At 35.2% G+C, this 23,762-nt stretch overlaps 1 protein-coding gene across 5 annotated transcripts in view; it reads right to left on the reverse strand.

Moving 5' to 3' along the window:
* Positions 1–615: 615 nt before the first annotated feature.
* ORC4 (origin recognition complex subunit 4) overlaps positions 616–23,762 on the reverse strand; it is a 103,337-nt gene continuing 80,190 nt past the window's right edge. For all 5 annotated transcript variants that reach the window (XM_004375365.2, XM_023730380.1, XM_023730379.1 and 2 more), the window contains 8 exons: positions 21,702–21,750; positions 19,543–19,694; positions 16,768–16,941; positions 12,231–12,317; positions 4,847–4,955; positions 4,054–4,149; positions 3,902–3,969; positions 616–1,662 (listed from right to left, as the gene is read on the reverse strand). In XM_004375365.2, coding sequence (XP_004375422.1) covers positions 1,474–1,662; positions 3,902–3,969; positions 4,054–4,149; positions 4,847–4,955; positions 12,231–12,317; positions 16,768–16,941; positions 19,543–19,694; positions 21,702–21,750 — 924 coding nt within the window. In that variant the 3' untranslated portion in view covers positions 616–1,473. The remainder of the gene's footprint in view (positions 1,663–3,901; positions 3,970–4,053; positions 4,150–4,846; positions 4,956–12,230; positions 12,318–16,767; positions 16,942–19,542; positions 19,695–21,701; positions 21,751–23,762) is intronic.

Consider the following 23,762-nt stretch of genomic DNA (forward strand, 5'->3'; position numbering starts at 1 on the left):
GATAGTGATCTCAAAACTTAGAAGGCTTCACTTTTTTGCATGGGGGGAAAGGCTACATATGCAAAAGAATAGGTTGTAACTACTTAAGAACTACTTTTATGCAAAGAAATCTTGTATTCCATTCTATGTCCAAGACTTCTTAAAAGCCAGATAAATTGTTTATTAGGGCATACTTTAAAAAATACTCCTGTCTTACAGTGGCATTTGGTGTCAATCAAATCAGGGTCTGTCATTCTTCTCCTGTGTGATTTTTGACACTGCCACTGCTGTGTTATTTTCTAGTCTATAAATGACAGTACCTAAATCTCATAGGGCCTTTGACAGATTGTAAGCTACACAAAGGTAGGGACCCTGCCTTTTGTAAACCTTATGCCACACACACAATAGGCGATCAAATGTTTTTAAATAAATGAACTCCTTAACATTAATTAACTAATTAATTAATTAATTAACATTATTAAATTTCTAAGGTCCCTGGGTGGCACAAAAGGTTTCCACTTGACTATTAACCTAAAGGTTGGTGGTTTGAGCCCACCTAGCAGAGCCACGGAAGAAAGTCCTGGTAATCTGCTTTGGTAAAGGTTACAACCAATAAAACCCTAAGGAGCAGTTTCTACTCTGTAACACATAAGGTTGACGTGAGTCAGAATTGACTCAATGGCGATGGGTTTTTTTAAATTAAATTTTATTTTAAACATGCCAGTTTTAGTTCATGGATCTCTGAATTGATAAGGCAATGTTCCACTGACATTTCCACATTCCTTAGGGGTTTATTTTTTATACAAATAGATACAGCTAACAATATCAACACTTCCCATTATTTGTGGTAGTGGTTTTCCAGGAATTTCCTAACATGCTTGTTAAAAAAAACACATTCTGATTCTTTTGGCCTAAGGGGTAGGTCCAAGAATCTGCATTTAAAAAAATCGTACAAGGGATTCTGATGCAGATGGTATGAGGACTACATTCTGAGACGTCTAGAAGATGCTGTTCAAACTACTTGGTCATTCTCTTATATAAGTGAACCATCCTCTGGTGCAAATTGGTCAGCCGCCTTAACCAGAAGACCTAAAATTTCCATGTGTACAGAAAAAAAATGCAGCATCTCCTACTGGGCCAAAAGATTAATCACTGCGCATTGTTTATTTATTGCTTTGGCTGCTAGGTTGAAACAAACTCTTCAAATGTACCACATAAATACTTCAGAGTTGTTAAATAAATATATGGTCCAATCCCTAATGTTTATTCTTTTGAACTGCTACTTATGACATAATCTAAATTATAAATCATAACAGTGCTTATATTCAAAAGCAAGATACAGCCAAGATGCTACATGTACAAGTCTTCCATAAGTAAAAAAATACATGTTTATAAATATAATGTATTAACATATCTTTTCAAAAGACAGTAACAACTCTTAGTTCTTCAGAGAAGTATGCCTGGAATTCCAACATTGAAGTCACTGGCTAGTATTCATAACCAGCTTAGTGAGGAGGTTGCCCACTGCCTAACATCTGTAGGACAGTTGGGGTATTTCTGTAGAGCATTCATAATTTGAGTATTATCCAAAAGTAGTTTCATCAGCTGGTACTCTTTCTGTGCATTTATTGGAGTTCTTTCCATGGGCTTTATTAATTCTAGCTGTTGTAAGTGTTCAAAAGCCTGAAAGATGAAAGAAACAGTTTAGGCTGAATAGGAGAGGAAAGTAACAAAGTTAACCCAAGGGAGAGTTAGTTAGGGTTTTGATCAGCTGTGGAACAGAGTGCCAGGAAATGAAACTTTTATAGAAACCACTAGGGTTCAAAACCAACTTTCATCAACTTCATAAAAACTTTATATACCACGTAAAACACTGTCAATTCAAAGTTATCTGTCCCTGCACTGTTGAATGTAATCAGAACAAACCTTATGCATGATATGGCTTTTGTTTCCAACCTCATTTTATACCACATTTCCTCCTAGTATTTCAGTTAATGAAGGATTTCCAGTTCTCTAAAAAACCTGAGAATCTAAAAAGACCTAGGTTACTCATATTTGCATTTACATTTTGTCTACCTCTGTAAGACTTTGTAAAGCTTAAGAGTTTCAGCAAAGGGGAAAGCAGAAAAGACCCCTAAGAACACACAAGGCTGTTCAGCTGATCACGAAAGGAAATTATGGTATGGGCATGCAGGAAGAGGGGATAGGCTGATTCCTTTAAGGAGCTTGGCTGAGACTGCTACAACCTGTCAGAAAGTCCCCTTCTTGTATCTTCCTCATTTTAGCAGGGCTCTTTCCTGTCTGCTTCCTCTTATCCCTCATATTCATGTAGTGTTATCTTTTCTAACCTTGATTACTATTTTAAGTGTGTTATTTAGGTATGAAAAAAAAATCATGATACACTAACCATTAAATATTAGTACACTGAAATAGTTTCCTGAAACTTTCTATTCTTACAGCCTCGTGGTGAAAAATACCATTGGAATATGCTCTTTATGTATCAAAAAATTCTTCTGATGAAAACAGAAATAGCTCAGATACCATTCATCTGTGAAAAATGAGAAAAAACTGAGATTTCAGATGTTGGGTTGAATAAAATTGAGGAGATTTAAAATATTTCTAGGCAGCAAAATGCTTTCTTATTTAAAATATAGAAATTAGGAACTGCAAACTATTCATAAGAAGTTAAATGCTTAGGTAACCCTTTCCACTGTTAAAACTCCCACAAACTATGACTCAGACAGATCTAGATGTTAGGGGAAAAAATATCTCCAGTATGCTACTTTTCCTGTTGCTTTGAAGAAAGGGCAATACAATCCCGTGTACTCATTTTTTTCTTGCTATAAGAAATAAAATTTTGACTACTAGGGGCTGTAAGGGCTGCCAAAAGACAAAGGGGTCTATTTCTTTAAAAAAAGAAAAAAAAAAATTTTTTTCCCCATAAAAAATCCTGTAAAACTGTGCTGCCCAGTAAGGTAACCACTGGCCACACACAGCTACCCAGTACTTGAAATGTGATTAGTGTGACTGAGGGACTCAATTTTAAATTTTATTATATTTAAAATCTGATACTTAATTTGATAGGAAAGTTTTATGTTTGGAACAATATAGGAATGTAAATCTAGTTTTTCAGCAATAAATTTTATGGAAACTAAATAAAGATCAAGTATTTCCAATGAATAGTCAGTAAATTAAGATGTGCTATAAGTAATAAAATACACACCAAACTTCAGCCTTAATACAAAAGAAAAAGAATGCAAAATACTTCATTAATAATTTTCTATTATTGATTATACAGTCAAATAATTGGACATACTGGGTTAAATAAATTATAAAAGTTAATTTTTTTTTCTCCTTGTTTTGTGGCTACTAAAGTTACATTATGTGGTTCACATTATATTTCTAGTGGACAGTGATGACCTGGAGTTTTAAAAACTCTTGCCTCACCCCCCACCCCAGCCTCCCTCAAATATAACTTTCTCTGTATGCTCTACCAGCCAATGAGACTCTGTCCTTTAGTTTCTTAATGGCTCTTAGCTGCATTCTGGTCGCCAATCCTTGGACTGGAAAGGTATAGGAGTGTATCGATAATCTGTCTGACACACTGTAATGGAACAGTTGTTTTTCAGGCTGCAAGTGCTATGAACAGACAGCAGAGGGCAGTATACCTTAACAAACTAAAACAACTGGTTGTTTCTTCAAAACCAAACATTTTTAGGTAATTTGATTTGAAAAAAAAAAATCCTATGATAAATAACTGAATTTTAAACATTAGCAAAAGAGAAACATCTTATGTATAAAATGTTGTTAGGTGCCGCTGAGTCGGTTCCAACTCAGCGACCTTATGTGCAAGAGAATGACACACAGCCTGCTCCTGCACCACATACAATTGGCGGAAATGTAAGAACAAACTCAATCTTACCTTCATGACAACAGGTTTCTCAAAATTATAAATGGAATGAGCCTTCCTTTGAACAAACTTCTGAAACTCTGGGTAGAAAGCAACGACATTATTACCTTCAAATAAGTAGTGGGGGAAAGTCAGAAAAAGAAACGACTGAAGTTTCATCTCACCATTATAGACCATTTGAAAATTAAAGGGCTCCTCTTCATGGATATCGTTTAAATGTTTCATCGCTATTATAAGACAAATTTCCAAGACTGACAAACCTATAGTAAAAGGAGACGACGAGCTGTAGTTTACTTAGTGATACATAACACTGAAATATATATACTCAAAACAGTATATGGTGAAAGATCATGGTTTTCAGGGGTGGTAAAGGTCAAGATGCCCCCAGGTTCAAATGTGTTCAGTGACTCTTATGTATATAGTTGTAAGCAAGTTACCTGACCTCCCAGAGCTTAGTTTTCAAACCTACAAAATAGGGATATTTGTAAACTTAAAAGCCAATGCTCTTCAGTAGCATGTGATATGTGAGTTATGCCAACAACACAGTCCCATCTAACTTCCAATGAGGCAAAGGAGGCAGAGCTTCAAGATTCTTTCACTTTAAATGGCTACTCTAAAGGGCTAAGTTAGGGCTGTATGAAATTATGGGTATAAGAGTATTCTGTATATAAAGTGCTATAAAAAAAAACCAAACCTGTTGCCATTGAGTCGATTCCAACTCATTGCGACCCTACAGGACAGAGGAGAACTACCCCATAGGGTTTCCAACGAGTGGCTGGTGGATTCAAACTACTGACCTTTTTGGTTAGCTGCTGAACACTTAACCACTGCACCACCAAGGCTCTAGAAAGCACTATACCCAGTATTAATTACAATGAATTTAAAAAATTATTCCATTATCTAAGTTCAAATTTATAAATTCCACAATTAAAAAAATAAAGAGAGCAGGTTTCTCACCATGTACAACATTTGCTTTCGAGTCCATGCTGCACAGCTGACTTGCCTCCATCAGATCTGCTGTAGTCATAAATGGATGTGATGCTGTTACACGATTTAAAGCAAGCATCTAAGGAAATGCAGATCAGAAAAATAATTACATATCTACCTGAGCATTTTAGAAATATTACTGAGCAGAAAACTTCTTAATTTGAAGAGTCTGTTCTTATGAGAGTAAATATTAATGCTTGGAAAAAGTATTCTCTCATTTTTAGCTCTGTTAAAATAGTTATTTTAATTTCTATGCCACGTAACTGTGTATATACAAAGCATTAAAAAGTTCTCACTGTACACTCTACCCCTTCCCACTTGCATATTTACATTTCCTCCTCATCAACAACAACACATTTAAGAGGGATTAGGGCAAAAAGAAGAGACTAAAGGCAAGTGAGAATACTACTCAAAGCCCCAGACAGAAACAACAAAGGCAGATCTATGCTTTGTATAAAATTCTTTTAGGGTCCATACTAACTTCTAATACTCTAATGGAGTCCCTGGGTGGTACAAGGATGAATTTGGCTGCTAACCTAAAGGTTGGTGGCTCAAGTCCCACCCAGAAGTGCCTCGGAAGAAAGCCCTGGCAATCAACCTGTGAAAAACCAGCCACTGAAAACCCTATGGAGCACAATTCTACTCTGACACACACGGGGTCTCTGTGTGTTGGAACTAACTTGAAGGCAACTGACTCCAATATCCTAATGTACTGACTCCAATATCCTAATGTATTCCTCCTTGCAGCCTGAATAGATAAAAGGAGATGATCTCACAAAAGAGCAGGAAGCGAAATTGAGCAAAGCTATTAAGGGACTGTAAGCAAGAAGCAAAATTACATCAGGGCATCTAACCTATATTTTAATACTTAAGTTGCTTCTACTAAGAGCAGTACTGACAAACAGCAATCAGCACTGATATTTCAAGTTTTTATGGGGTTTAGAAATTTCAGGCTGAAGGGGAAGACTGTTAATATAAAAGCAAAAAGAACTTTTCAGAGCATCCTCTGCAACACAGGTAGATTGCCTTTTTCTAGTTATTGCCTCCTTTGTGTATGTTTCCCCCAAAGACTTGGGAAATCTGCAAGAGACGGTCCTATGGGGATGTGGGGTGGGGAGTGTTGGGCAATAGCTGCAGAATAATTAGCTTTAGGGGTTATGATTAGGAAGAGTTACACAGGGAGTTTCTGGAGTGCTAGTAATGTTCTAGTTCTTGACTTCGATGGTGGTTACATGGATTCACTTTACAGTATTTGTTAAATGTACATTACATTTTCTATGTATATTCCATAATACAAATATGCTTGTAAGTGCTGAGGGGATGTGGAAGGGAGGGCAGTTATACATACATATTTTATAACTATAAATCAAAAAAACTGAACCCACTGCCGTCGAGTCAATTCCAACTTATAGCAACCCTACAGGGCAGAGTAGAACTGCCTCATATGGCTTCAAAGGAGCGGCTGGTGGATTCAAACTGCGGACCTTTTGGTTAGCAGCCATAGCTCTTAACCACTGAGCCAGCAGGGCTCCTTTACAACTATATAAAATATGAAGTTATAAATATACTGACAGTATAAAAGAATCCTCTTATCCTGTGTCTTAGTTATCTAGAGCTGCTATAACAAATACCACAAATGGGTAGTTTTAACAGAAATTTATTTTCTCAGTTTAGGAGGCTAGAAGTCTGAATTCAAGGCGCAGGCTCTAAGGGAAGGCTCTCTCTCTGTCCACTCTGGGGGAAGGTCCTTGTCTCTTTTCAGCTTCTATTCCTAGCTTCCTTGGTGATCATGTGGCATGTATCTTCCCCTCCATTTGTGCTTGATCTACTCATTTATATCTCAAAAGAGATTGATTTAAGACACACCCTACACTAATACTACCTCATTAACATAATGAAGGCAACCCATTCCCAACTAGGATTATAACAATAGGTATAAGAGTTAGGATTTAGAACATATTAATTTTGGGAGAAACAATTCAATCCGTAAAACTTCAAAAGGCTGAGAATCTAGCATAGCCTCTAAAGATATATCTCAGAGCAGCAGGTGAGTGGGGTCTTAAAAAGATTTTCTCTCTACATATTTTCTGTTGTCTCAACAAGGATTAATAGGCAAAAAAAAAAAAAGGATTCTAATAAAGTTAAACAAGTGATGAAGCACATCTGACATACTGATATACTCCATTGAAGTTGTTAATCAGAATTTCAAAGATTTCTTAAATTTGTTTCTTCTAGTAATTTTTAATTACAATTGCTACAATTAAGTACAATTGCTTTTAATTTTTAATTCAACGACAAAGAATCTCATGGATTCCAGCGTGGCATATGCAATACTGAATGCTAGAAGAAGTAAATCAGTGTCTATAATGTTCCCGGGGGAAAATGCAATTCAAATTACATGCAGCCAAAGTGTTGTTCAAGAAGAAAGGCAATAGGTATTTTAAGTATGTAAGATCTCAGGGAAAATGGTTCCCATAAAATCTTCTTAAAAAGTATACCAAAGGATGACCGTGACGCAACCAAGAGATGACAGAAACATTACAGCAAAAGGATTGGCTAGACCAGATGAGGACAGAACTACCTAGAGTTTTTGTGGCCTGAGATGACTAGCATTTTTTAGAACTCAGGAACTCTGAGCCTGGTTTGCATCCTCTGTGGGGAGGTCAAGTGAATCTGCATATCGACTGTATTTAGACTTCTACATTATCAGTTTCTGGAGCAGTTATCCCCTTGGAAGGTGTGTTGAGATCCCTAACTAACACTCTCCCAAGATACTTAGAACACTTCCATGTTCAGTAACCATCAGCTGGCAGAGGGTCAAGATACTCCCCAGTTATAGTCATTCCCCTTATAATGGTGCACAGAGTTCCTCCATTAGTTTTCCCATGGATTACTGTGTGGAAAGCTTCAAAGATCACTCTGAGAGAGATGCTTAGAGATGCTGAATCACTTCTCTATATACCCAAGTGCCTGATGTGATGAAAGCAGGTCCAATGTTCCAAGATAAGCAAGGGAACCCACATCCTTGGAAGCTTGAGTTGGATTAGTCTAGGGCCCAGAGGAAGGGAAGAACATTAAACAGGCAGTCCAAAGGCTTGCCTAAAAAACATGTATGAGAAATTTTTCAAAAATGGTATTTTTTTCTAATACCTGTGCTAACAAGGTGGGCCTGGCACCAGGGCAGGGCCACTGCCTCAGGCTCAGGGGGCAGAGCATTGAGAGAGAGTATTCTCAGGCCTTGAAGCCTAACGCAATTTGCTCCGCTGAGTTTCAGACCCCTTTTTCCTTCCAATTTTTCCCCTTTGGAATGAGAATGTCTATCCTATGCCTGTCTCACCATTTTATTTTAGAAGCAGATAACTCGTTTTCTATGTTTACACATCCACAGATGAAGAGTTTTTTTGCCCCAGAATGGGCCATACATACCCAGAGTCTCACTTATACCTGATTTAGACTATGAGATTTGGGACTTTTTGAGTTGTATTAGATGAGATTTTGGACTTATAGTTAATACTGGAATGGATTAAGACTTTTAGGGATGTTGGGATGGGGTGAATGTATTTTGCATATGAGAAGGACATGAATTTTCCGGGGCCAGAGAGCAGATTGTTAGCCCCGCTAAAAAAGATACATTGAAGTCCTAACCCCTGGCACCTGTGAATCTGACCTTACTTGGAAAAGGGTCTCTGCAGATGTAATCAGTTAAGATGAGATCATACTGTATTACACTGGGCCCTAAATCCAAAGACTGGTGTCCTTAAAAGTAGGCCATATGAAGACCCAGAGATACACACAGAGGACAAAGACATAGAGAAAAGAAGGCCATGTGAAGACAAAGGTAGAGAATGGAGTGATGCAGCTATAAGCCAAGGAACAGCAAAGATTGCTGGCAATCACCAGAATCTAGGAAGAGGCCAGGAAGGATTTTTCCCTAGAGCCTTCAGAGGGAGCATGGTCTTACAGACACGTTGATTTTGGACTTCTGGCCTCAAGAAGTGTGGGAGAACAAATTTCTGTTGTGTTAAGCCACTCAGTTTATGGTCCTTTGTTAGGGTAGGCCTAGGAAACTAATGCACCACCCAGGAAACTAGCCCAGGTTAATGTAATAGACACGTTAGCCATTTTATGTTCAATCGTACAAGAATAACAAAATCCAAAACTGCACCCAGAAAGAACTCTCCTTAAAAGCAGAATCCACTTTTCATATAGTTAGCTGTCTTTCTAACAAGTAACACAGCTCCTGGATCAAAGCCATCATTCAAATATTTTTTTTTCTTTATTGTATTTTCAAAAAGCTAATTTACTAATTTAAATAAGATTGTCAGACTTAGCAGGTAAAAATGCAAGACATCCAGTTAAATTTGAATTTCAGCTAAACAATGAGTAATTTTTTACTCTAAGTATGTCCCATGCAGTATTTGGGACATACTTATACTAGAAACTCTCTGCCCCACATTAACCAGGGCCCAGGTGCTTAGGCTGAGCAGAAGAGCTTGACAATCCTCATCCTTCATTCCCTTACTAGGTGGGACACCCAGGTCTCTAGCAGCTTTTTTTTTTTTTTTAATTATGAAATATTTTTGACTTACAAAAAGACAACAAAGAATAATGAATACCCATGACCACTTTCCTAGCTTAAGAAATAAAACTTACAGAGATGAAGCCCCTCCCTTCTCTGATGGGATTCTCGACTCTTTCCATACAAAACAACCTTGTATACGGTGCTATTACCAGTATGTACTTATACTTCTATTTCACATGTATGTATTCCTAGATAATACTTTGTTTTTGTTGTTTAGGTGCTGTCGAGTTGGTTCTGACTTATAGCGACACTATACGACAGAGTAGAATTGCCCCACAGGGTTTTCAACGAGCAGCTGGTGGATTTCAACTGCCGATCTTTTGGTTAGCAGCTGAGCTCTTGACACTATGCCACCAGGGCTCCCCAATATAGCATAATTTTAAAATTTTATATAAATATCATATAGTTTTGCAACTCTTTTCACTGAACATCTATTATAAAAATTTATCCACACTGATATGTCGATTCCAGTTTATTCATCTTTTTCTACTGTACTGCTTTGTATATAGCCACAATTTAATTATTCATTCTCTTGTTGATAGTCGTGTCATTTCCTTTTTCTGCAATTATAAACAAGGCTGCAATAAACAATCCTGACATGTCTTCTTATGCATCTGAGTTTCTCTGGTTACCTCATTTAATAAACTGCTCTCTAAAGTGCCGATGGATATTTACATTCCTAGCAGCAATAATTTTTTTTTTCCATGGAGACCAAAGTTTATTGGTGGTTATCAGTGGCAAGTGGAAGGGGGGAAGGGGATTTATTGCTTAAGAGGCACTGAGTTCTGTTAAGGGTGATGAAAAATTTGGGAACAGATAGTGATGATGGTTGTACAACATGGTGTACATAATGTCACTGAATGGTACACATAAAAATGGTTGAAATGCAAATGTTTTATTATATATACTTTACCACACACACACATTTTTTCCAGCCACTATCACAGATTACACCTGAATCCAGAAAGGCTTTTTCTTCTGTTTATACAACTGTATGTAAAATACTGTGTCTACTTAGTAAATCGCAAGCATTTAGTACTACCTATTTGTTGACTGAATATAAAAATGGCTACATGTATACAGTGCTCACCACGGGCCAGGAACTGAACTCTTTAAGGGCATCAAAAATCAAAACCAAACCAGCTGCCATCGAGTTGACTCTGACTCACGGCAATCCCATGTGTGTCAGAGTAGAACTGTACTCCACAGGGTTTTCAATAGCTGATTTTTTGGAAGTAGATCACCAGGTCTTTCTTCTGAGAGCAATAAATTTTAACAGCCACAAACACCACTGTCATCAGACATATCCTTTGACACCTACTGGACTGGCAGAAAAAAAGTTTAACTGTAGTGTTAATCTGCATTTTCCTGGTTTCTGGAGAGGTTGAACATCTTTTCATATTATAGGCCATGTGGGACTCTATTTTGGTGGATTGCCTGCTCATATTTTTAGCTCTTTCCTTTCCTGTCTTTGTCATATTGTTGAAGCGCTTCATATATTATGGATAGTGTTGATAATTACATGCATTACACATATCCTCTTCCAATCAGTCTTTTCATTTTTCTGAGGTATCTTTTGGTGTACAGACATTAAAAAACTCCATTATGAAGTTTATCTATCTTTTCTTTGTGATTTGTATATCTTGTGTAAGAAATCTTTCCCTAACCCAAGATTACCTGGTTCATGTGCTAGTCAATAAATGGTAGCTGTTATTATTATTATTGAAACTGACCAATAAGAAATTATGGAGACCAAAACTATTTTCTTCTTGAAAGGTATTTTTCATGGGTCAGTGTTAGACTAATACTAAATCTCTTAGTGAAGGAATTTCTTTAATTTTCATAAAAATTAAGTGCTTTTTGACTGATAATATCCTTTAAGCTTAAAATATAATTATTTGATGAAAGAACATGACCAAGTGAGATTTACTCCAGGTATGCAAGGCTAGTTCAACATTTGAAAATCAATCGATGTAATCCACTATAACAACAAGTTAAAGATTAAAAAAAAAAACAAAAACAACTGTATGATCATATCAATGATGCGAATAAGCATTTGACAAAATCCAACACCAATTCATGATATACTCTCAGCAAGTTAGGAAAAGAGGAGAACTATTTCAACTTGATAACAAGTATGCATAAAGAAAATCTATAGCTAATATCATATTTAACAGTGAAAGACTGAATGCTTTCCCCGTGAGATCAGGAATAAGGCAATGACGTTCACTACTTCTTTTCAACACAATACTGGAAGTTCTAGCCATTATAATAAGGTAAAAAGAAAAGAAGGTACACAGACTGGAAGAAAGAAAACTGGTTCTATTTGGAGATGGGATTGTATACATAAAAAATGCCAAGAAAATCTATAAAAAAAAAAGCTCCTAGCACTAATAAGCAAGTTCAGCAAGGTCACAGAATATAATTTCAACATATAAAAATCAATCACATTTCTATATACTAACAATGAAGATGCAGAAACTGAAATTAAAAGCAAAATACTATTTAAAATTGCTGCCAAGGAAATTAAATACTTAGATATAAGCTTAAAACATGTACAGGATCTCTGTGGTAAAAATTACAAAATCCTGATGAAAAATATCAAAGGTGACCTAAATAAAAGGAGAAATGTACATGTTCATGTATTGAAAGACTCACCGTAGTAAAGACGTTCATTCCCTCCAAATTTATCTATAAGTCTAATGCAATGCCCATCAAAATATCATTACCAGGTGAAAGAGAGTGAGTGACAAAAATAACAGTAATACAAACCAACAGCATGTGTAATGACCGTAGGTTTTTGCTGACATTGAAATGCTTCTGTAGTATATCTCGTATACTTCTATCTTCTGAGAGACACTAAAAGGAAAACAAACAAACAAAAAAACCACTTCAAAACAGAATTAAGGAACAACGCAGTTTAAAACCTAAATATAATCTTGTGCTTCACTGGTTTGTGCATATGATTAATTCCACATGATATTTCTTCATTATGTAAATAGGTGCTGGTTTTACTTGTAGAAGACTAAAATTAAAATTCTAGTCTATTTTCTTCTTATCCCTTTACATTATTTCAAACACAAAGATAACACATGGTCCTTCTTACTCCATAATTTTAGTCTAAAAAGGGCAACTGTACATACAGTCACGCTAGTGGAATGAACAAAATGCAGCACAAAACACAACAGAGAAAGAAAGTTATTATACCTGGGGAAACAAGGTAATGTATGGACGAAGAATGCCATGTAAACAATGTAAGAAGACTGTGGCATACTGAGGGAAGAAGAGTAGTCATGTACCCTTGGGTTTCAGTTCTTGGAAAAGGGACTGTATGGAGAGACAAACGCAAAAAAATCTAACTGGACAAAATTGCAATTGTTCATACAAGAGACAAAGAGGGCCTCAATTAATAGAGCAGTGCAAAGAATTAAGACATTTATAGAAGACATATCTGATGAAGAATTAACTGGTGGGAGGAGGGAAAGGAGGGTTTGAGAGGGGAAGAAAAAAAAAATCAAAGATGATATCATGAGGGATAAAAGTCCCAGGAAAAGTGAACCATGAGATGTGGCCAAGAAGTTAACCTTGGATTATCAACGTTGAAGAAGCAGATGGAAAAACAGCAGCAAAAAAAAAAAAGACTGAGAAAGATACAAGACTGGAAGACAATCAGTGATCTAGAAACCAAAGTAAAGGAAAATTCAAGAAGAAAGTGGTGACCAACCATGTAAACTACTCTGTCAAATTAAGATATTATGATAAAAGGCTAAGGCTTTGGAAGTTAGGAGATCAACAGGGCCCTCTGAGAAAGCAGTACCTAGAAGAGTCAAGTTACTGTGGTGAATTAGGATTAAATGGAAGGTGAGAACACTTGGCCTTGAAGAGTAGATAAAAGAGGAGTAAACTGACAACTAGCAGAGCCAAGAAATTGTTTTTAGGATGAAGACTGACCTAATTTTTCAAAAATCATCTGTAAGGGATAAGAATTCTTTTTCCTTGTTGGGAGCGGGGGCGGGGGGGGGGGGGGACAAAACTAAGTATTTCTTATTTTCTAGATCTAAAACTGTGTATCTCCACTTTTTCCGCTGTAGAAAGATCCAGATTTCAGGAATTCAGATAAAATTTCATGCTCTCAGTAAATACATTATCCTAGTTAGGATTCCCACTCCCTTGCTATAGTCCTCTCTTTCTATCTTAAAGGGTTTGCTGTAACTATACATGCCTTTTCATCATAAATAGAGTCAAATACATCCTTTGAAATTAGGCAGGAAGAACATAAAATAATGCAAAAAACATAATAAAAACCTTTATAAAACTGAAAAAAAAATCTTAGCTCTTCCATAGTTTTCAATATGGAATAAATTTAAGAAATATGTGGCTAAATACGACAGATAAACTGTAGTCCTGGCTCCTATACCTTTGACTCTTATTAAGTCACTTATAAAGTAGATGTAGTAAAATCAGAGCACTTAGGAAAACTAAGCAAAACAACTTGGGACAAAATAACTGATGGAACAATTTTTTTTCTGTAAGAATTCAATTATTTTTATTTGGCTTTCCTTTACATGATGATGCTTCAATAGGTTAATCTTCTACACTCTGCCTTCCTGCTTACCTCTGTATTTTTAGTGGGCTGACTCCAACTCTCCTTCTTTCTGAAAGCTATCACCTTCTTGCTTCCATAACTACTTAATCTGCTCAAAAACAAAACAAATAACCTCTAAAAAATCTGTAGGTGATTCATTAAAAAACAGAAAAACTGGCTAACTCCTCTCATTACATTTTTAATTCCACCTTGATTCAAACACTATAAACGATTTAAGGATAAGGCTATTATTAGTAACCAGTGACTGGATCCCTATTAAGTTCAACAAACTATCATAGACACTGAAGAAATAAATAGATCTTGGGTTTTGAAACATCACTGAATTTCATATCATTCTGAATTGAGAGCTCCCTTATGGTTGGCTAAAGAAATGATGTAAAGGAAATAAGAGACTGACATTACTCCTTATAGAAATATGGAGGATTCCCTGAAATTAAGTAGCCCTCCCCTTTTATTTAGGGAAGCTGATAAGTTTTCTTTTCACTGATCAGCATATGAGTTTTGAGCAGCAGTTGCAGAAGCAAGTTTTTGTGTATAGTTTGCTTGGGCAGTGCTCTCTTCACAGATTCTAGGCAGAATGTTACAGGACTACACTGGTACCTCAAGATTCATGTTCCAGGGATTACGCAGTGGCACCTGTATATTTGCCAGCTCTCCTAGTGAGTTATTGATAACCCTTCTTGCTTTGTTAGCTAAGCAAGGAACTGAAGACAGTAAGTAAACCTTCCTTGAATTTATATGTAGTAATTTGAGGGTTTTCTTTGAGGAGAATTAGCTATGATCCTCCTTTCAGAAGGTCTTTTTCAGAGATTTCCTTATATTGCCAAGCTGAGATCAACAGACTACCTAATTACTTCACTCATTTGAGGTAGGGCTAAAATAAACATTTAAGTTAGGCAGAATGTCCAAGTTCAACCCTATCCTAAAGATCCTTTTTCTACCTGGAGGATGTGAGATTTTTTTTTTTTTATGAGATTCCATAGGTGACCTTAGCTATACCATTGCTTTTGCTTTAACCTTGCTTTAAAACAACTAGCTGGATAGTCAGCACTGACAGAAAAGATAGCTCCTTCAATGCTGCCTGCCCCTTACAACCATGGACTCTGGCCATGGTGCTGACACATTTTTCAAGTGAGGCTCATTATTAGCACACCAAGGGGAGGTAGCACAAGATGACTGGGAAAAAGAAAATATTATATAACTAAGAGACATAAACTTCAGCGGTGCTAGTTTTACCTTATGAAACATAAAGGCAAGACTGTTAAAAAGATGATAGGATAGTGCTCACACTCATTCCTACCATATGGTTACAATTTTCTGAGTCATCCGAAGTCATTCTTTACCAGTAACTCCTTTCATTTCCTTTCTTTACATAATCACTCTCGAGACATTCAAAATGCAACATAACTGGAAAGGAAGGAAAGATGGATAATGGTACAGTGCAACCTGGGCTATGTAGTCATCTTAGGAAAAGTTAGAGCAGGGATGGAAATAATAAAAGCCTTGGAAGAGTACAAATTTCAATACTATAAAAGACTGGCTCTGAATCTAATACAGACAGAAAAACACACTGTTGGAACAAGACATTCAGGTCAGGAGTTGTTGAAGGTGAAAAGTCTGCAAGTCACTGAAAAATGGACACAGAGGCTGAGCACATGATTCTCATTCCAGATCTAGGTAAGAAACAACAATTTGGGACCACCAACTATAAAGAAAGCATTCATATGGAATATAATCCTACCATTAGATACAGTATCAAATAAAGCTTGCCTGAGCTAACTGATATATCTGAGTCCTAGGCAAGACTAATTTGAGGAGGTGGCTGGAAGGGAGAATCTACATCTAAATATCATGGCACAATATCAAAAGTTTAAAGTCAGTCATTTATACAATGATGTATAGTTAAAGGAGGAAGAACACTAGGAATTATCAATCAAAACAAAGTGAAAACACAAAACCAAGAATAATATGTAAGGTTTGCACTCTATGTAAAAACAGCAACAAACTTAATATGTATATAAGGTCTGAAATGTTATACACCAAATGATTACTCTGTAGTAAAAGGAGAGCGGATAGGCATGAAGTTAAAGAAAATTTCCACTTTTCACCACTTATTACTCTGCACTGACTACATTCTATTTAACGAACTTTTGTGATTTAAAAAAAGAATGAAATGTGTCAAAATTAATAGTGCTTTAATGTGCATACTATATCTTTATAATCATAACAAGAAACCTCTGTAAGAGCAAAATAAATGCAATTTTCACATTCAATTCTGTATTGATCTTTAAGATTTTATAATCATTACTGCTTTAACATAAAACAATCTTTTTTCAGAGTTGGTGAACAGACTCTGCAACCCTAATCTAATTATTCAGAGAGCTAATCACCCTCACTCATTAGTATTTAATATATAGACTAGTTTTTTCCAGTTCTTTCAAGACTAAGTTGGTTTTCATGGAAACCATGTTTTTGAAAGATTCTACCAAGTGCGATTTTTTCCAGTAACACTGTTTTTCAATTATGTGGTTACACACACACACTCTCTCTCACACACACACACGCACACACGCACATGCATACAATTTGTATTATTAGTTTCATGCCACAGTAACGCTAGAAGCTTTGTTTACATTTTAATTGCTTTCAAATGGTATATAGCAAGACACATAAATTAACATTATTGCCTTTGTTCCAAGTTACCTGAATATTCTCATTCCACTTCTCAGCAAAAAGCTTGTCTGGAAATTCTGCAGGCAGAGATAATTGTTCTTTAAATATTTTAAGATACTGCGGAAAACCAAATGAATTCATTAAGTGTATCTGCCGGTGGGAAAATCGTGACTTCACTCTTTTTTCTAAGAGTTCCAAAATATCCTTAAAAACAAACAGAAACCCCTGTAAGATACATGTTATAAAACATTATACCAGCGTTAGAAATATAAGTATTTTACTTGTCACCACAATTAGTAATGCTTATTCTATAATTATTTTAAAAAAACCTTGAGACAAGAACTAGATGGTGCCCAACTACCACCACCAAATGTTCTGATCAGGAGACATAACAGATGGATTCTGATTGATAGAAAGGGAGAAAACTGTGGAACAGAACTTCAAATTCTTAAACAATCCAGACTTATTGGACCTACTGAGGCTGGAGGAGTCCCTGAGACTATTTTCCTCAAGTTACTCTTTAAACCTTGAATCAAAACTATTCCCTGAAGTCACCTTAAACCAAGTAACAGTTTAGCTCCAAAAGGAAAGAGTATCACTCTTGAGTATTGCACTCTTTTAAAGAATTATCTACGTAAGACCAAATGGACAACAGCTATTCTAAAGCAGGCAAGAAGGCTGAGGGGCAGGAGTTTAAGTCAATGGGAGCGAAACAACTAGAATAATGAGAATGTTGACACGATGTGAAGGATGTAACCAATGTTACGATTATTATGTCTAGAAACTAGTGAATGGGAGCAGATTTTGCTGTGTCTATTTTCAGCAAAAATAAAATATTAAAAAAAATTTTATACAAACTACTGTAAATAAACTTATTCTAGGCATTTGTAGGCCTTGCGATGCCACATCTTTTTCCTACTAGCTTATCCTCAGCTAATCTGTAACATTCTAAGACTTTAGAGTAATTGCTGAAAGTTTTGTGACTGGTCAATATACAGTAAAACCTGCGAAAGCTGGAACCTGCGTAAAGCAGAAACCTGTCAGAGAAGGAAAACGCAAATATTTTCCACTAAAACGAGCAATAGAAAAGTGGTAAGACTGTATTGTGTCAAAGGCAGAAAACTTGGGAGACCTGGAAAAACAAGGCAGTGCTGTGGAGTTCCAGCTCTCACAAGTTTCACTTTAGATCAAGAGTTTCAATAAGGAATTTCATATATACTATGAAAAATTTAGATAAAAAAATTAATAAAATGCAGTAGCACTTACTACATTCATGAAAATTTAAGCATCACCTTCATTGTTTCATTTAACAAAGACTCAAAAATCAGCATGTGTAATGGGGAAAAGTTCTACATAAATTTAAGCTGAGGCCCTCTGGGCAGAAAGAACCAACCACACAAGAGGAAGCTGGCAGGAACATAGCACAGGTGGGTTATTCTATCTTTCGGCTCTTTTATACTGATGTATCTTAAGCTACTTTTATTTGTGCTATTTTCCTTAAGAAGAAAATGGTATCAAGTTTACTGTCTAAGAACACTAAAAACCAACTGATAACTAAGACACAACGTATTCAATAGGCAAAATGTGTACTACCTGCAAGGGCATAAAATGTTTTCTTACATGTAGGAAATACCTCCACAAAGCTGATATTCATTGAAACTGTCCCAGATACCAAAAGCACATTAAGTTGTCTTCCTAAATCGTATAGGTAGGTAGGAATTGGCATTCCTAAATCTCTTCAATAATTAACTTGAGCAATCGTACAAAAGAAGTTACAGTACACAGAGTTATCATACGACCCAGCAATTCCACTCCTGGGCAAATACCCAAGAGAAATGAAAACATATGTCCAAAAAAAAAAACCTTGTGCAGTAATGCTCACAGCAGCATTATTCATAATAGCTAAAAAGTAGATTCGATCCAAATGTTCATCAACTGACAAATGGATAAATAAAATGTGGCACAGCCATACAGTGGAATATTATTCAGCAATAAAAAGAAATGAAGTACTGATTATATGTTACAACATGGATGAACCTTAAAAACATTGTGCTAAGTGAAAGAAGTCAGTCAGAAAAGACCATATATAATTCCATTAATACAAAATGTCCAGAATGGCAAATCTATAGAGACAGAAAGCAGATTAGTGGTTGCCTAGGTCTGGGGAAGAAATGAGGGACTCCTTTACGGACAGAGATGTGAATCTTAATACTAGTTTTACCTGAATTTCAATAATAAAGTTCACACTATGACAGTAAAATAAGGCGAACACAATAAGGCCCGTTGTAGCTGCCTCAAGGTATAGATTCAATGAGTATAGGGCCTTCAGAAAGTCATGTAATAGTGACATCTAGACTAGGGTTTAAAGCATTCTCAAATCCCCCAAGGAGAACAGAAGCCACTATCTACTGTGATAGCTTGATAGACTTAATCCCCTCCATTTCTGGATGTCAAAGTTGGGATGCTATCATTTTGAGCTGATTCCAAGTATTCTCAAAATATGGAAAGAATCTTAAACGTAAAAGAACTATTAGCAAGTTTAACAAAATTATGGTGAGATTATTTGACTGCCCCATTTACTTGTTAATGAAGAAATTAGTATAGTTTGGCTTAATTCCATTGGAGGAAGGAGGTATTAGTTTATAAATATGTGTGACAGTTTTCTTTTTCTCAATCGAAGCTGAAAAGTGGGATAAATATATCAGGTATTGGTGAAATACAACAGCTAACGGAAAAAAGACTATGTCAGTAATTAAGCTGGAATTCTCTATTATAATCAATTTTTTTTTAAATACAAAGACTTACCAATCTACATGTAAGACCAATAACTGCTACTGGAGTCTGTGCAGACTGAGAAATATCAAAAAGATTATAGAGGAGTGTTTGGTTTTTATGATGGGCAAAAAGATCAAATTCATCTAAAATGAAGATCACTGGGCAACTGCTAGTCCGGTTTCCTACAATAAAATAACAGTTTTACATTAACGAGCAATTAAACCAACCTTTCTTAAATTTCCAAACTGTTTACTACATTTCAGTTTTTAAAACTCAATTCAACAAATATATACTGATAACTACTTTTGGATAGGGCACTTAGCGACCCGTGCATTTAGTCAACAAAAAAATTATTCAGAGGATTAAGACAGCCCCTATTGTCCTCAAGGAGTTTGCAGTCTAGTTACTAGACTTTAATAGTTTGATGAAAAATTAAGAAAATTATATAAATAACTTGAGACCATTGTTTTTAACATTATGTAAATATAATTCTTTTATAATTAGAAAATTGATAAAGACCTGTCAACACCTAAATAGAACCAAAACACTTGGGGATTAAAATATAAAGAAAATTACTAATTTATGAACAAAGAGACTGTTTAGTTAGTAGAAATGCAAACTATATCTTCCTATATAAATCATTTTTATAAACAATGGTTAGACAGACTATGAAGTTAAACCAAAGCAACTGTAATTCCTTCTATCCACAACTTTTAACGTTTCAACAATGGGGGAAATTTCAACATGAGATTCTTACGATGCATTTTTTTCACCTAACAATGGAAATCACCTTAGCAGAAGTAGCAATGTTACTTTAGGTTTAAAGGCTTTACGTGTGCACAAAATAGTGAGAAGAAAAGAAAACCTGATAAGGGGAGACTTACTCCATCAGAAAAATAAAACAAATACAGTAACCTAAACGGTTTAATACTGGCACAAAACCAAAGGGACTCTTCAAAAGTCTAGAAACAGACTCCAACAATACAGAAATTTAGTATTTGGTAAAATACAGCATTATATACCAATGGGGAAAAATGGTTTATTTAAAGTTAGGTACTCATTTTACATCTCACACCAAAATAAATTGCAACTAAATTAAGAATTAAAAATATATGTATTAGATGAAAACATGAGTGAATGTTTCATAATCTGGGGGAGAGAAAAATTATCTAGATAAATGTTACCATTAAAAAAATTTAAAACTTTTGTTTAGCAGAAAAGTGCAAACCAAATTTTAAAAGAAGAGAAAAATAAGTGCAAGAATAACTATAAACCCACTGCCACAGAGCTGATTCCAACTCATAGAGACCCTACAGGACAGAGTAGAACTGCCCCGTAGGGTTTCCAAGGCTGTAAATCTTTAACATAGAAGTAGACTGCCACATCTTCCTCTTGTGAAGTGGCTGGTGGGTTCAAACTGTTGACATTTTGGTTAGCAGCCGAGCGCTTAACCACTGCACCATCAAGGGCTTGCTTACAAAATGATAAGTACCACCATTATCAAAATTATGCAAATTAAACTACAGTATATTTTTTTCTATTAGATAGGCAAACAACATGAAATTTAGTATTTATTGTTTTTAAAGTTGTTAAAAAAAGGTATTCTCAAATATGTTTAGAATATGAATAGATAAAACTTAGTGGTTTGGCAATATTTTTTAAACTTGGTGCCTTTTGATCTAAAATTTTACTTATTAAAATTTACCCTAGAAAATATCTGAATGATTTTCTAGGCATTTCTTCCCAATTATAAAAATTTAGCAATAAAAGTTCGTAACTGCTGATTAGCAACTAAATTATAGTACTTTATAAAATGGAATATGAGAATCATAAAAATGAAGATGCCGATCAATATTTACTAATATGAAAAGATGCTCACAACATACTATTAAGTGAAAAGAATTAGATCACAAAACAATATATAAAATATATACATCTGTATCAGTAATATGCTATAGGTGCATAAAGATGAGAAATCAAATATATTAACAGGGATAATCACTATTACAATGCTGGGATTATAGTGATCACTACTGTTTTGATTTTTCTGTATTTTGAGTAATTTTTTTGTAAAAGCATATATTAATGTACAATACAGAAAAAAATAGCTAAAAAATATTATTTTTCTAAGCTCAAATAAGCTAAAAAAATTAAGTATTTTTGATACTTCTAGATATGCTAATATTTACCTTTTTTTAAAGCTTCCAGAAGAAATGAAAGGTTTTCAGCAAAGCTTCCCTGAATAACAATAAAAAAAGATGTTATGACTAAAAGTTTACTGAAATATAAGAATCAAAGAGGGATGTCAGGCTCTCATCACACTGTATCTGTTTTTTTCTAGTAAAGGAGAGTCACTGGCCAGATTCTAGGCTTAATATCTCCAAATTTACAATCTAAAACTTAAATATAAAAGCTGTTGAGTCAACTCCAACTCATGGTGACCCCATGTGTGTTAAGAGTAGAACTGTGTTCCATACGGTTTTCAATGGCTGATTTTTCAGAAGTAGATTGCCAGGACTTTCTTCAGAGATGCCTCTGGGTGAACTCAAACTTCCAACCTTTCTGTTTGCAGCCAAGTGTGTTAACCACTGTGCCACCCAGGATGCATTACTGAAAACGGCAATGCAGTCACATTGGACATATTATATTTTCTGGACAAAATCTGTAAAAATACTAATTTTATTTAAAAGTAGTTTTAGATAATTGCTATATTCTAAACAGAGTCAGAGAACTAGATGCATTTTGTATCTTCGAACGTGTCAGGCTCTTTCAAGTCTCAAATTCATTTGTACAGCTAAAGAAATGACCACTACTTACATGAGATCCCAAAGAAAACGACAGAAGTTTGCTTCAAATACTAGATACTATAATAGTGATTCTCTATTCAAAAACATATTTCAGAATTTATATACATATATATATATATATATAAAATTTGACTATGTTTACTTGGAATACAGCCAGAACATTTTTGGATACAATTTAAATATTCTAGATGGAAATCAACAGAGTAGCAGACGCATTATCCAGATGTTCCAGCTTGTGGGTGGAGGTCCTGTTAAAATATTTTTTCATTAAACTCATTTTTTACTTCATTCAAATTTTTTAATTTAAAGGAACAGCCAACTTTAAACACTAGCATATGTAAAGCAGAAAAAAACCCACATTTGTCTATTTCCCCAAAAGAAATCCACTTGTTTTGTTTCCCAGTGAAAAGAACTGACACAAAATAGTATAATAGGTTTTTAAGTGCTTCCACATATTTTTTGACGATTGCATGCTGTGATATCAACACCATTATCAAGGTACGCTGTGCAAGAGGTATCATCCATAATCTACACAACTGCTCAAAGAGGTAATCTGTTAGGAAATCAGTGGTCAAATTACTCAAAGGTTGTTTGTCTTTTGTCTTTTTGTTGCTGTTGTTAATTAACACTATTACATCTGTCCAACATGAGAGCAAAACAGAAAAGCTCTAGGTTGAGGTAAGTGACTTAGGTTCTTAAATTCCAGTCTCTGTCATTTTATGATCTTAGGCAAGTTAATTAAGCTCTTTAAGCCTCAGGTGTCTAAATCACATAGTGAAAAAGTTAAACTAATAATCTCTATGTGTGATGATCATAAGGAAGCAACTATGCCTTTTATTATTTCACATGAATCTGATATGAATATGTCTATTTAGAAATTGCTAGAAACATCCATCCAGATCAACTGGAAATAAAAAGTCAAACTGAGCCTACTTAACAGAAACTTTCCTTGACCAAGTAGGCTACTAGCTTTGACATTACATTCCGAATAGGCGGTAGAACATTAGATTTACAGAAGATGCATTTTGAACTTGCACTTTAACGACCTGCAGACTATGGAAGGGGAACATATAGTTAGTTCAACTTTTTATAGACAATTATTAAAGAATAAATTTCTAAATGCCTTAATATCTAGGAGGCTTACACAACTATGGCAGTAGAGCACAGAGTTGAGAAGTTAGAGTGACAGCACTCTGCATGATCATAAATAACCAGAAGTGAACTTGGAATGTATATAACCCACCTCTATTGCATAAAAAGTACGAGAATGGGCTTCTTCATTATGAAAATTAGGGCAACTGCAAATTAAGTTAATTGTTTCCCTTAAAGCCTATGAATTAAGTGACAGGTAAAAAGTTTAATAAAAGTTTCAAAACGTATCTAATTATATTGAAATATATATATATATATTTAAATGTTACTGGGGTTCACTGTCCTGAGACT

The sequence above is a fragment of the Trichechus manatus genome, unplaced genomic scaffold, assembly GCF_000243295.1.
Source record: "Trichechus manatus latirostris isolate Lorelei unplaced genomic scaffold, TriManLat1.0 scaffold00036, whole genome shotgun sequence".
Lineage (NCBI taxonomy): Eukaryota > Metazoa > Chordata > Mammalia > Sirenia > Trichechidae > Trichechus > Trichechus manatus.